At 45.6% G+C, this 13,332-nt stretch overlaps 1 protein-coding gene across 1 annotated transcript in view; it reads left to right on the forward strand.

Moving 5' to 3' along the window:
- Positions 1-1,326: 1,326 nt before the first annotated feature.
- TFEC (transcription factor EC) overlaps positions 1,327-13,332 on the forward strand; it is a 67,236-nt gene continuing 55,230 nt past the window's right edge. The window contains exon 1 of the mRNA XM_053251539.1: positions 1,327-1,401. Coding sequence (XP_053107514.1) covers positions 1,396-1,401 — 6 coding nt within the window. The 5' untranslated portion in view covers positions 1,327-1,395. The remainder of the gene's footprint in view (positions 1,402-13,332) is intronic.

The raw sequence follows: 13,332 nt of genomic DNA on the forward strand, positions 1-13,332 counted from the left end.
TGATGAGTGGAAGGCCCTGGCAGATTCATATGGGCGAATGCCCAATATACATTGGACTACACTCTACCACACTGCGAAAAACCCAAATTGTGTGTGAACTGCTCCCCAATAACTTGCATGGACTTGGGTGTAAATCTGGCTGATATGTGAATGCACCTCCTCCATTCCAGAGGAGATGCGAGTTAAAGGGCTTCAAAAGCCCCATGATAAAAAACTTCATGGAAATGCCAGGGATTGAACTTAGGACCTTCTGCAGCCAAAGCAGATGCTCATCCACTCAGCTGTGGCCCCATCTCAAGCTAAATCCTTGATTATCGGAAATAATAGGAGGGGGAAATTGAGAAGCACATCTGTCAAAATAATATACACTTTCAGTAAGCTCATACATGCATGTGCTTACCTGCATACGTGCACCTGAAAACCACTGAAGCCAAGATTAGACCTGGCAAATCAAAATACACCAAAAATGGATTTATTCTGATACATAAACTGGATTGTGGAGGCAATATTCAAAGTAACTGATAACGTTTCACCTTAATATACAGGAAGTTAATTACTGCAGCATGGATTAGGATGACATTGTATGTTTTTACAGAAAGCATGTGTACATCCTTTCCTGCCCCCACCTAAAGTCAGCAATGACAGAGCAATTTAGCAATTAGAAGAAAACCCATAATCTTTATGTGTGGGTGAGCTGTGTGGAAGGGTCAAGCTATGGATGACTACAGGTGAGATAAAAGACTGAAGGAAGGAGAGGATGGGAAGGAATTGTAAGGGACGTAAGTGTCTGGGAGCATGGAGAGGCATTTCTAGTCTCTAAAGGAGAAGCTGTAGTTATATATAAACAAAGAGGAACACAGAAAACTGCCTGATACTGAGTCAGACCCTTGGTCCATCTAGCTCAGTATGGTCTGGCAGACTGGCAGGGGCTTAAGCTTGTAGGCAGGAGTCTCCCTTAGCCCTATCTTGGAGATGCCAGGGAGGGAACGTATACAAAATTTCTATAATCTTCTATAAGACAATATACAAGATTTGAAATTAGTAGAATATTGTCTACTTGCCTCTCAAAATAGCCTTCACTTCAATACCAGTTTTTTCAGTTAATGATGAAAAGCTTCCCCCCATGAAAGTGCTGTGTCATTTCTTCTTCTTTATCCAAAATTCCAGCCAAGGTCCAGGAAGTACCCAAATGCACCACTTCTCCTTTCTCCTCCTCTCTCGCTTTCTCTCTAGATTTACACAAATTAATTAGTCATACATTATTCATTCTCAAATACTGAGAACCCTGTTCCTTTCTCACTTGTCATAAGCAAGCTGCTTTCACTCCAGTAACAGGGGTTCATGAGCTGGTGCTGTTTTATGGGGGCAATTATTTAAATTGCCAAAATCCAATCAATGCTGGTAGGTAACCAAGCTGCCAAGATGATAATGCTTCTGGCTGTCACTGAACTGAAGTGACCAATATCACTTTATGCAATTCCTCTCTCTCTCTCTCTCTCTCTCTCTCTCTCTCTCTCTCTGTATACACACACACACACACTGCATGTGTACTTCATTCTGTTGTTTTCTTTCTTGGGGTGAGGGGGGGAAAGTATACCTCAATTTATATTTAATTCATATGGGTGGCTGATGACCTGTTGGATTTATACAAGGTTGGTTTGTAAGATTCACATTTTTAATGTGTACAATGCTTTATGGTATTTTTCATAACTGAAAGCTTTGTTTACAATAAGAGCATTTTTAATATGCAGTTTTCTAGTGTATTGTGGATATTCACTTATAGAAAGACAGATCAGAAAGTAGAACTACTATGTAAATTCATTCTTTCATTGTTGCTTGATCATTTTATTTAAAATTCATTGTTAATTTCTTGAGGTTTTTATTGGCCTACAAAATAAGTTGTAGGAGAGCTGGTCTTGTGGTAGCAAACATGGATTGTCCACTTTGCTAAGCAGGGCTTGCCCTGGTTTGCATTTGAATGGGAGATTTGTGTGAGCACTTTAAGATATTCCCCTCAGTGAATGGGGCTGCTCTGGGAAGAGCATTTGAAAGCTCACATGCAGAAGGTTCAAAGTTCCCTCCCTGGCATCTGCCCGTTTGTGTAGACGATACCGAGCTAGATGGACCAATAGTCTGACATGGTATAAGGCAGCTTCCTATGTCCCTATGTCCTGTGGTATTCACCTTTCTCAGGAAGCACTCAACACCTGAAAGTCTGTCCCTGAGGGTCACACAGACTTCATGGATATATTGTTGTGTGTTAAAGAGCACTTCCTGTGGAAGATCAGCAAATATTGTCTCCCCTGTAGTGCTTACAGTCAGACTCTGTTTTACTAAATGTTGAGGGGAGAGTTTACACACACTGTCTCTTCTCTACACTTTAAGTGAGCATGCCAGCCATTAGCTCTATGTTTCATATGTAAACCACAAATTTCAGTTAATCTTGACATCTTATGCACTTGTGCATTTCCCTCCCAAATACCAACTTTCCCATTTGTTTAACATCACACCTTTTTTAAAACAGTAAGCTACCAGTCAATCTATAGTGTCTTTGGTATTGAAACTAACCTATCAACTGAAAGAAGTAAGCATTATGATAATTTTGAAGTGTGGCCAGTGTGGCCATCTTTGCTTCAATCCAGAAAGAGGCTAATTTCAACACCAAGACGCTATTGATTTCATGCACTGAGAGTGGTTGCAATCTTAAACAAATAGGAAAATTTGTGTTTGTGGCCACAATGAAGAGTTCAAGAGTATAACCTGAAGTTCAGGTGTCCTTTACACCTATGTAAATAGTAGTAGTGTGGGTAATTGCTGGCAGGGAGGGGAAAAGACCTCCATTTTCTACATAGGGGTAGGAATAAAGACATGGTGAAGCACTTCACATGAGCAAAGTGAAGTGTCTCAAGGTGGTTTGTGGGGAGAGTGTGCTTAGCCTGCTCTCCCCACCTCCGAGCAGGGAACCGTCCTTGGGTGGCCAGATCAGCCATCCACACAATTACTGGCTCTGTCATGGGGCCAGTAGGGGAGCCAGGGAGTGGGGGCCACCAGACCCCCAGAAGCCCCAGCATGCCTCACGCAAGTGTGAGGGGCACCCTGGGGAGACCCCCGAGGCCAGGAGGCTTGTTGGAGTCTCCTGGTCATGGGTCTCCTCATGAGTCGCTGCAGTGCAGAGCCGCACTGTGGCGACTCAGAATAGCCAAAATGGGGTTAGTAGAGCGCTTGCTCCACTAACTTCATTTAAGGGGAGTGGTACTTTGGGAGGTTTGCTGCCGGGAGCCACACAGCTCCTGTTGCAGCACACTAACTCCAAAAAGCGGGCTGGGCTCCCTTAGCGCACTTTTGGGAGGCTGTGTGATAGGGATGTGCATAAAACCGGTTCTCCCGGTTCGGTTCGGGTCCGAACCGGGTCCGGACCGGACCGGGGTTGTTCGGTTTTGGTTTTGCCGGACCACCCCCCCGGTCCGGTTCGGTTTCGAACCGGTTCAGATCCGAACCGAACTGGTTTGGATCACAAAAAGTGGCTGGTTTTGAAGGGGACATTGTGTTCTACCTGCCACCCAAATTTCAAGTCGATTGGACCTTCCTCTGATTTTTTACAATTTTTTTAAAAAAAATTAATTTTTGCCCATAACTCACAATGTGGAGCCCTTAGGGGCAAAAAAGCTGGGGTGGGTGGTAGCCACCCATGGGTGTCCTCCACCCCAAAAATCCCAAGGCAATTGGTGGCTCCTAGTATTATTGGTGAATTTTTGAAGAATTTTTTTTTCCATTGGCTAGAATGGGGGTTTAGGGCTGCCCCAGACCCACCTCTGTGGGGTGGCAGCACCCCCAAAGTGGGTCCGGGGCCATGGCAAAAATGCCCGCAGTCCCTCCCAGCAATCCCCGTAGAGATAGGAGTGATGGTTCTGTTGTTTTTCTGAGGTGTTCTGAGTGTAGATTCTATGATAGCTAATGAGATTTCCAATGAGACACCATGAATCCACTCTCATTTGCTATCACAGAATCCACACTCACTCAGAACAGTAGCGGGGAGTCAGGGGGGCAAGAGGGGGAGAGACCAGAGGGTGTTTGGGAGGTGGAGTGTGTTTCAGGGGGTCTGGGGTATGTAGCGGGGAGTCAGGGGGGCAAGAGGGGGAGAGACCAGAGGGTGTTTGGGAGGTGGAGTGTGTTTCAGGGGGTCTGGGGTATGTAGCGGGGAGTCAGGGGGGCAAGAGGGGGAGAGACCAGAGGGTGTTTGGGAGGTGGAGTGTGTTTCAGGGGGTCTGGGGTATGTAGCGGGGAGTCAGGGGGGCAAGAGGGGGAGAGACCAGAGGGTGTTTGGGAGGTAGAGTGTGTTTCAGGGGGTCTGGGGTATGTAGCAGGGAGTTGGGGGGCAAGAGGGGGAGAGACCAGAGGGCAGGGTGTGTTTTGGGGGGATTTGTATGCGTAAAGGGGGATGAATCTGGGTGGGAGGGGGCAGGCAGGGCAGGAGTGGAGGAGGAGGAGGTGGCAGTGGGGGGAGTGGGTTTCTGGAGGGGAGGGAGGGGGGGAAGCTGGGAGCAGAGCAGAGGGCCACACAGAGAGGGGAACAATCAATGAATCAATCAAAGCAAACCAAACAATATGAAAAAAAGTCCCCCCCCAAAAAGTGGGACCAATGGGCAGAAAGTCTGGGGGGGGGGAGGAACCAACAACAACCAGCAGGGAGGAATGGGACACACACACACACACACACACACACACACACACACAGCAAAACCAGAACCAAAAGAAGCTAATTGATTTCCCACAAAAAACCAAAGTAACTAAGACAGGACTCAACAGGCAGCAGCAGCACCAGGGAGGATGGGGAACAACACTCAGTCTGGGTGGGAGGGGGCAGGCAGGGCAGGAGTGGAGGAGGAGGAGGTGGCAGTGGGGGGAGTGGGTTTCTGGAGGGGAGGCAGGGGGAAGCTGGGAGCAGAGGGCCACACAGGGGAACAATCAAATTTGAATCAAAACAATCTATACACAAAGTAAAAAAAAAGGAAACCAAAGGGCAGCCAGAAAGTCTCAGGGTGGGGGGGGGGGTAACAACTACCAGGGGGAGGGACTGGGGGAGTGGGTGGGACACACACAGCTAGCAAAACCAAAACCAGAACCTAATTCCACAAAGAAATCCAAAGAATGCAAGACTCAACAGGCAGCAGCACAGGAGGGAAACAATCTTATCTGGGTGGGAGGGAGGGAGGGAGGGAGGGGGGAAGCTAAGAGCAGGGCCAGAGGGGAACAAATTAACAATCAAAATCAGAACACAAGGAATCCAATTGCAGCAATAATATAAACTAAATCCTCAGGAACACAACTCAGACAGGCAGCCAGCAATAACAATAGCAGAAGTTATTAATTAAAAACCAAAATCAGCAAATATATAAATTTACACAGAAGCAATAATTGAATGAAACTCAAAAAGTGGAACAAAAGTCAGGCAAGGCACAAAAACAGGAAAGCAATGCAGAAGATGGGTGGGGGGGTGGGGGGGGAGGAGGGCAAGCCAAAACTTTGGGAGAAGGGTTGAGAGAGAAAGGGTGAAGAGAACAGAAAACACAACAGGAAAAGTTGGAAAAAGTTGAGGGGAAAGTATTAAAGAGGTTTGGACAGAGACAGACAGAGGGCAGATGGACAAGGTGGCACACAACAACACACAGAGAGAGCAGAGAGACAGACACACACTAATGTGACACACAGTCAGGGACTCACAGCAGACACCAGCAGCAAAAGAGCAAGCAAGGTCTCAGAGATGATCCCACAACTGCAGCCAAGAGAAGTTTCCAGAGAAGAGGCTTGGGTTTATATAGGTTTGAAATTCCCTCCTTTGGGAGCCCCCACCTTTGCACTCCCCCCACGGCCAACAGGGTGCCAGCTCTCAACAGTGCAACAGCCAAGCAGCCTACCAGACCAAAGGACTCATTCTGGCCAATCAAGGATCAATAGCGCAGCCAATACAATGCCTGGAAATAGCATCACAAAACGGATGCAAGGAGGAGCAAAAGTTTCGGGAAGGAGACACAAAATGGAGGACACACTTGAAACTTTAAAGAGACACTCCAGAGACTCAATTGCACTCCCGGACCGGTTCGGGAAACCCGAGCCGGTTCGGTACCGAACCGGCTCGGATTAGGTCCGGCTCAGTCCCAGAAGGGCCCGATTCGGTCCGGGATCGAACCGGTCCGGATCCGGACCGAACTGCACATCACTACTGTGTGAATCGTCTCAGTGGCTGTTATCCTAAGGAAGCATCCATGTGCCAGGAAGATGTGACTGCACTTTGGAGAGCTTATGATTACCATAGCACAGTGTGTGATTTTTCTCTGATCTCTGCTACCTTCAGAAATGCCCTGTGTCCTCCCAAATTATGTGCCTGAGGGTGGCACGATCTTCAGGGGAAGAAGGCACCTACATCATCTCACCCACCCACCAAGACGATCCTCAGCTCCCTGGCTGCGCTTCTTGTGCCTGAACATGAGTCGCGCTGCTGGGAGTAGCACAGCCATCTGGAAGCCTGGAAAACAAAGCCCAGCCTCCAGAAATCCCACAATGGACCTCACAGATCGTGCAGTCAGTGCATTGGGGGATTTCCCCGCTGTCAGGCAGCCTGTGCAACCACAAGACCAGGAATGGGTAGTAGGACATGCTTGCACCCTTCTACCTCCGTAAAAGCCCAGGTTAAAAACCTGGGCTACCCAGCGGGGCAGCACTGGGATCAGGCCTGTCTTGGCTCTCCACACGAGCAGCCCTACCTGATTGTGCAAGCCCAGGTAGGGCTGCTCACGTGCGTGCCCTCATTTTCTAGTGGCACAGGGCATTCCAGAGGAAGCAGAGATCAAATTGCCCCCCACCCCATGCTCCACACTAAGCAGCTAAGAAAGCTCCCCACATCATGGGCACATCTTCTCATTGTGTTGATGCTTCCTTAGTCATAAAGGCAGCCAGTGCATTTATACCACATGGGCTCACACACTCGCTCGCTCACATTTGGTCACTTGTAGGGAGATGTACTCAGTTGTGGCCCTTTGTCCCACAGGTAATCAGGACTAGCTAAATTAGTTTGAGCTGTAGTGGGCAAATAACCATCTTTCTTGTACAAGAACATGTCTGGATTGTGGGCTTCCAAGTAAGGTAAATAATGAGCAGGTATAGATTTAACAGCTGTTCCCTCTGCACAGGGACCCTGGGAACTGTAGTTCTCTAAGAGAGCCAATAATTTCCCACAGAATTCTCAGAACTATCACCAGACTATAATTCTTAGGATTCTTTTGAGGAAATCCATGTCAATAAGCTAATTCAAACTGATACAAGATATGCCCTAAATGTAAGGCTGCAGTGGTCCACAACCTCTTATTTCGCAATAGCTCCGATGGCTTTAACGTGACTAATCTATGTGGAATTAGTAGGTCTGAAGTTTTAATTCTCACATTATAGCAATGTTTAGATGAATTATGTTGCTAAAAAAAAGTTCTGTTTTCCAATAGTTTTTAGAATTAAGCAGTAATCAGAATTAAGCAGTAATCAAAATATCTTTTTGATATTTTTCTGAAAACAAACTGATTCTTCAGATTTTCAGTTAGCTGAATTGCAGTTTAAGGGGAAACCACAATTTTAAATATGTATTTTCAACTCAAGATCACTTTCTCAGTGTTTCACTATGAGAATTTTTTTGTGAGTTTTCCAGCTGAAGAGAAACGACAGTGAAACAACTGCTGTGTCATTCCTCTGGTTTCTTGACCGTAAATTCTCTCTTTCTTCCCCTCTCATTACAACAGCATTCGCATAAGAAACAAAAATCGTATTGCTTACTGTTCAGTGTCATTTCCATCTTAAAGTAAATGTTGCTGTGATTACCTTTGTTTGAGCAAACAACTTAGAAACAATGCTTATACCAGTTAGTATATAATAGCTGTTTCCTGGCGATTAGCCTTCTGACTCTTATGCTTCTCTTTTCACATCAGTCCTAAATCTATAGAGTCAGTCTAGATTTTGAGCCAGTTTGTATGATACTGTCCACTGGCCCTACTTACCATGTGATAAGAGGCATGAGTGTTTATGCCTCACCTCTTTTCCAGCATGCTGTTCCATTCTGCATGATTAGATGGGGGAGGGGGCCAGAATGTGTTGATTCCCCCTCCTCATTACATATTTTAAATACCAATTGTATTTAAATTGCACAATGAAGGGCAGTTTGGACATTTTGCACCCCATGTGATTATGCAGCAGTGTGATGGTGCGCTGGCGGCATGGGAGGACACACATGCTTACATCCCTCCTCATTGCATAATTCAGTGTGTCTGGCAGACATGTCATCTGAATCAGCCTATTGCTGCCCCTAGATGGATCAACATTCCCATGTCAAGTTTTTCACCTTCCGCCCATATCGTTTGGACAACTCACCAAATATGTTGGAGATGTCATGTGATCTTTCCCATCCATCCCCTATCTATGTTAATGGCATTCACTACTGGGGACATAGAAACTCATGGTGATGGCTCTGATTCACCTGTGTTCCAAAGGACCCTTGTGTCCAGGGATTTCACTTTGGATAAAGGTCTGGTTGAGGCAATCTTCCAAGCCATGACTTGGATTAACACAAATGAGTCATAGTGATCCTTGAGTTTGCATGCTCTCTCTCCTCTTTCCTCCTCTTTTCTACATTTGAGAAGAGTGTGTGAGAGAGAAAAGTGGACATTTCTCCATTTTTGACTAAATTATGTAAATTATGTAATTTAGTACATACGTTTTCCATTATGTTTATACTTGGAGAACTATTTTCCCCCTGTCTCTAGTTCGCTAAAACAAACTAGGATCAAACCATGGTTTGTTTGTTGACTAACTAGGGCAAGAATAAACCACTGTTTCCTGAGGCTGTGTAACAGGGAACTGTGACTGTCAAAAATGAAAGTGAAAACTACATCTGAACATGGCCAATCTGTGAGTCTTCACAAGTCTATGAGTAAGCAGTGACACTCTATGGACCAGACTTTGGGGCTTGAAACTGCCCCCCCATGCCTGGGGGGCCTCCAAATGCTGAGCAACCCACACATGCCATGTTGGGTGGCCGAGCTTATTGGCGTGATTTGCACAAGCAACTGCCAGGCAGGTAGCGAGGGCTGGCTGCAGTGCTTCCTGGCCTGTCCAATCCAGCTAGGCTTGGTGTGCGTGCAGGCAGTGGGGCCAGGGGCAGCGGGGGGTGGGGAAGCAAAGAAGGCTGCCGAGTGCTGAGCAAGCAGAGACAGCCCAGCTGCTTCTGCCTGCCCAGCCATTTGACTGCACCTGTGTGTATACTTGTACACATGACACCATTCTCTTTCCTTCCTGAAGGAGCTGGCTCTCCATCACTAAAAGAAGCACTTTCCTCCTTTCTCCTCTCCCCTACTCTGTCCTGCTCCATCTGCTGGTTCCTTTACTGACTCCATCCTTCCTCATCTTCTTCCCAGATTGTTCCCAGTGTTTGCTCTGCTCCCACTTCCTCCACCAGTTCATTTACCAGCTTCCCTCCCCTTATCTCCTTGGGTTTTTCCTAGTACTCTCTCCTTCACCCTCTGCCCTGCACGGATTCATCTCTTTTTGTTCCACACTCCCTCACAGATTTCCTCGCTCACCAACCTTCCCACTAAGCAGACCACTCCACTGTTTCCCATCCCCATCAGCATTGACACTAGAGAAGAGGGACGGGAGGGAAGACGAGTGTGAGTTGAGGCAGCAGAGCCACGGTTCAGCCAAGCCAGCAGGCAGGCTCAGCATCCACCTGAGGAGGGGGGTGGGTGGGCAGCATGTGGGGAAAAGAAATGTGGAGGCAGCATCAGCAGAAAAGCAGGGGACTTGGAAGGACAATGGCTGCCTGGTAAGCTGGTTCCTGCCACCTCCAGCACACTTCTTTCCCCTTCTCCCTCTGCCTCTGACTTTCTAAGAGGTTTTTGAAAACTGTTTCTCCCCCACCACCACCTTTGCTGGAGTGGAGGTGAGAGAGGGAGAGTGGAAGCCTGGAAGGACTGCTTGCCTTCCCTGCAAAATGTGGTATGTGCAGCAGAGGTAGTCAGTGGGAAGTTTCTGGTTCAAAATTCCATCTACATTTTTTTTTTAAAAAATGCCACCTTTTCTTGAGCATATTCTGGTATAAAAAGTAATGAATTCAGATAATGTAAGTGGCAAGATTGTCCAAGCAAAATGTGGTACCTCTATGCAAGTTTATGGGAAGTATCTTATTCAGAATCTCTTCTAACAAGTCACACACACACACACACAGGTTTCCAGCTTTCTCTTTTACAGTTTTGGTGTAAAAAACATAGTGCATTGCAGTTTATCTGGTGGTGGAGGCAGCAGCGGCAGGCAGTTGGTAGAGGGAGTGGGGGCTCCAAAAGGCCTTTACGTCCAGGTTCCAAAATCACTTCGGTACACCACTGTGAGTAAATACCATGGTTCGGTTTGGAATTCACTGAAGTCTGAGAGGAACAAATTTTCTTGGGACTGTCACACCCAGGAATGGAACCCGGGTTTAATGCATTCAAGGGACTACACTTTGGTCTGACAGTGAGTTTCCGAATATTCCCCTATGTGTGGGAAATTGTTACATGTGACACAGACATAAATGCCAGCTTGTTCCTAGTGGGTTTTGTGTATGATAATGATATTTGCATGAGGAGACTTGTGACTCTGCTAGTACTGGTGGAAACCTATTATTTATTCCTTTATATATTTATTTATTTTTAATCTTCAAAACAGTTTGTGATGCAAGTAAGAAACAGTGATTCCCCAAGATCATTCAGTGAAGAATGTGACTGAACAAGGATTTGAACCCAGGTCTCTTTGGTTCAAGCCCGACTCTTTAGCTTCTTCCCCACACTAAACCTTATACTACCTTCCTGGCTCTTTGTGCTGATGCTGCAGCACTGTAAAGCTTGTCGTGTCTAAAGATAGCTCCTTTTGAGCTATTATATAAGAAGGTTTAATAATGCCTGACAGCTATGACAGAGAAAGAATCTAAGACACTCCCCCCCCATTACACACACATACAGATGTGAGAACTATTTTTAGGATATTGGTACTAAAATAGATAGCTCAATAATATGTTTTGAGTGGCCTATGCTGTAGAAAAGAGGGTGGAAACCATGAAAATAGTTGTTTCCTGAATCTGCTTCCCTTTGTTCCAAGGTTGTTGAAGAATATGATGTCAAAAGGTTAAGCTGAATGCAAAAGACTATAGTTAATGTCACATGAGTGTTTTGTTTTAACTTCAAAGCTTCTACACACAGTAACGTTTCTTCTAGACAAGACATATATTCTTCTGTTATGGCTCATCATGTGTGTGAATACAAAGGAAGTTCTATATTCAGAGTAAAGATTCCAAGAAAAAAAGTATTAAGTTTTAAAAATGAACTATAACAGTTATGGCCTGGTCATATGAGCTGGTGCAGTGAGATAACAACTCTTGATATTCTGCATAAGTCTCCCCCAAGGGGACAATCCACACCCTTGACATCTGGGGTAGTAAGAAATACAAAGCTGTGGGTGCCAGTTTGCTGCTTATGAACCAATCAACTATGGGTGGAGCCCTAGTTCTGTTGCGATAATATGAACAGATTTAAAAGAGGCCTCTATGACGTGTGGCATAACAGAGCTAGCCTGGGAAAGAGAAAACTTCTCACAGACCTCCTTCCACATGATATCACTGTAACAGCAGTGGTATCTTTTATCCACTGGCTTGTAAACACTGACCATGTAAACAGCCAGGAAGACTGTGCACTCTTCCTGTCCCCATCATCCAGGCTACAAGAGGGATCCTCTGAGAATTAAAAGGACAGCCTGTGCTTTACACCCCTTTCCTATGCTGGCAGTGTTGGAACCATTGCTAGGTGGTTTCTTCCCTAGCTGATGGAGTAAATGTGAAAAGTCCCAGGTCCTGAGGAAAGAGTCCATGCTGTGGTTCCTTCCTGTGTGAGTATTGCCTCAGTTTTAGGCATGAAACTGGTGTGGGGAACAGATGCATTGTAGACTTCTCCCACTTGGCTCAGGGACTTCTCAATTTATTATAATAAAAAATATTGGCTGATATCACTGTGCAAGTGTGCAGTGGTGAAAGGACAATTTTCACTGATCTTACCTTCCTTCTGCTGCCCTATGTGCCTCCTGAAAATATGTTCCTGAGCACCCCACAACCCTTAGGGACATATTTTAAGGAAGCACAGATGGCCACAGAAGGTAAGGGTATTGATGAAAATAATACCTTCCTTGTTGCATGCACAAAATGTTAATCGGCATGCATAATGCTAGTCTGGTTGTCAACCACTATTTATTAATATTATTAAGTATTTATTTATTCATTCGATTTATATAGCCCTTCCAAAAATGGCTCAGAGCGGTTTAAAACAGAATAAAAACAATTAAAACCAACTAACAATTAAAATCAAAACTATAAAAACAGAATAAAACCAATTAAACATTCAAACAGTTTTTTTAAAACCCTGGAAAACCAGGGCAAACATTTAAAACCATTTAAAACAGTTTACAACAATTTAAAACCCTGGAAGGCCAGGCCAAACACATTAAGAGCTCTCTTGAAAGACTATAATGGACTCAAATTATGGATTTCTGCCAGGAGTGCATTCCATAGCCCAGGAGCAGTTGCAGAGAAGGCCTGCCTATGAGTCGCCACCAGACAAACCAGTGGTAACTGGAGATGGACCACTGCAGATGACCTTAATGTGTGGTGGGAATCATGCAGAAGAAGGTGCTCTGACCTAACCATTCAGGGTTTTAAAGGTAATAAACAGCACTTTGTATTTTGCCCAGAAACATATCGGCAGCCAGCGCAACTGTTTCAAGACAGGCATAATATGGTGTCTCTGGGTTGCCCCAGAGACCAATCTGGCTACCGCATTTTGAACTAACTGAAGTTTCTGCACTACAAAGGCAGCCGAGTGCATTGCAATAGTCAAGCCTGGTGGTTACCACCTGATGCACCACTGTTTTGAGGTCCTCCTCTTCAAGGAATGGGCACAGCTGTCAAATCAGCTGAAGCTGATAGAAAGCACTCCTGGCCATGGCCTCCACCTGAGATACCAGAATGAGGCCTGGGTCCAGAAATACTCCCAAGCTGTGTACCTTTTCCTTCTGGGGGAGTGTAACCTCATCCAGCACAGGAAGATCTAACTCACCTCTCAGATTCTGAACCCCTACAATGAGCATGTCCGTTTTGCTTGGATTCAGTTTCAATTTTGTTATTCCTCATCCAGCCCATTACTGCCTGTAGGCAGGCTTTTAGAGAATTAGTGCCATTTCCTGGAGATGAGAAGGAGAAGTAGCACCAAACCTCCTGAT

Source organism: Hemicordylus capensis, chromosome 5 (assembly GCF_027244095.1).
Source record: "Hemicordylus capensis ecotype Gifberg chromosome 5, rHemCap1.1.pri, whole genome shotgun sequence".
In the NCBI taxonomy this organism is placed as follows: domain Eukaryota; kingdom Metazoa; phylum Chordata; class Lepidosauria; order Squamata; family Cordylidae; genus Hemicordylus; species Hemicordylus capensis.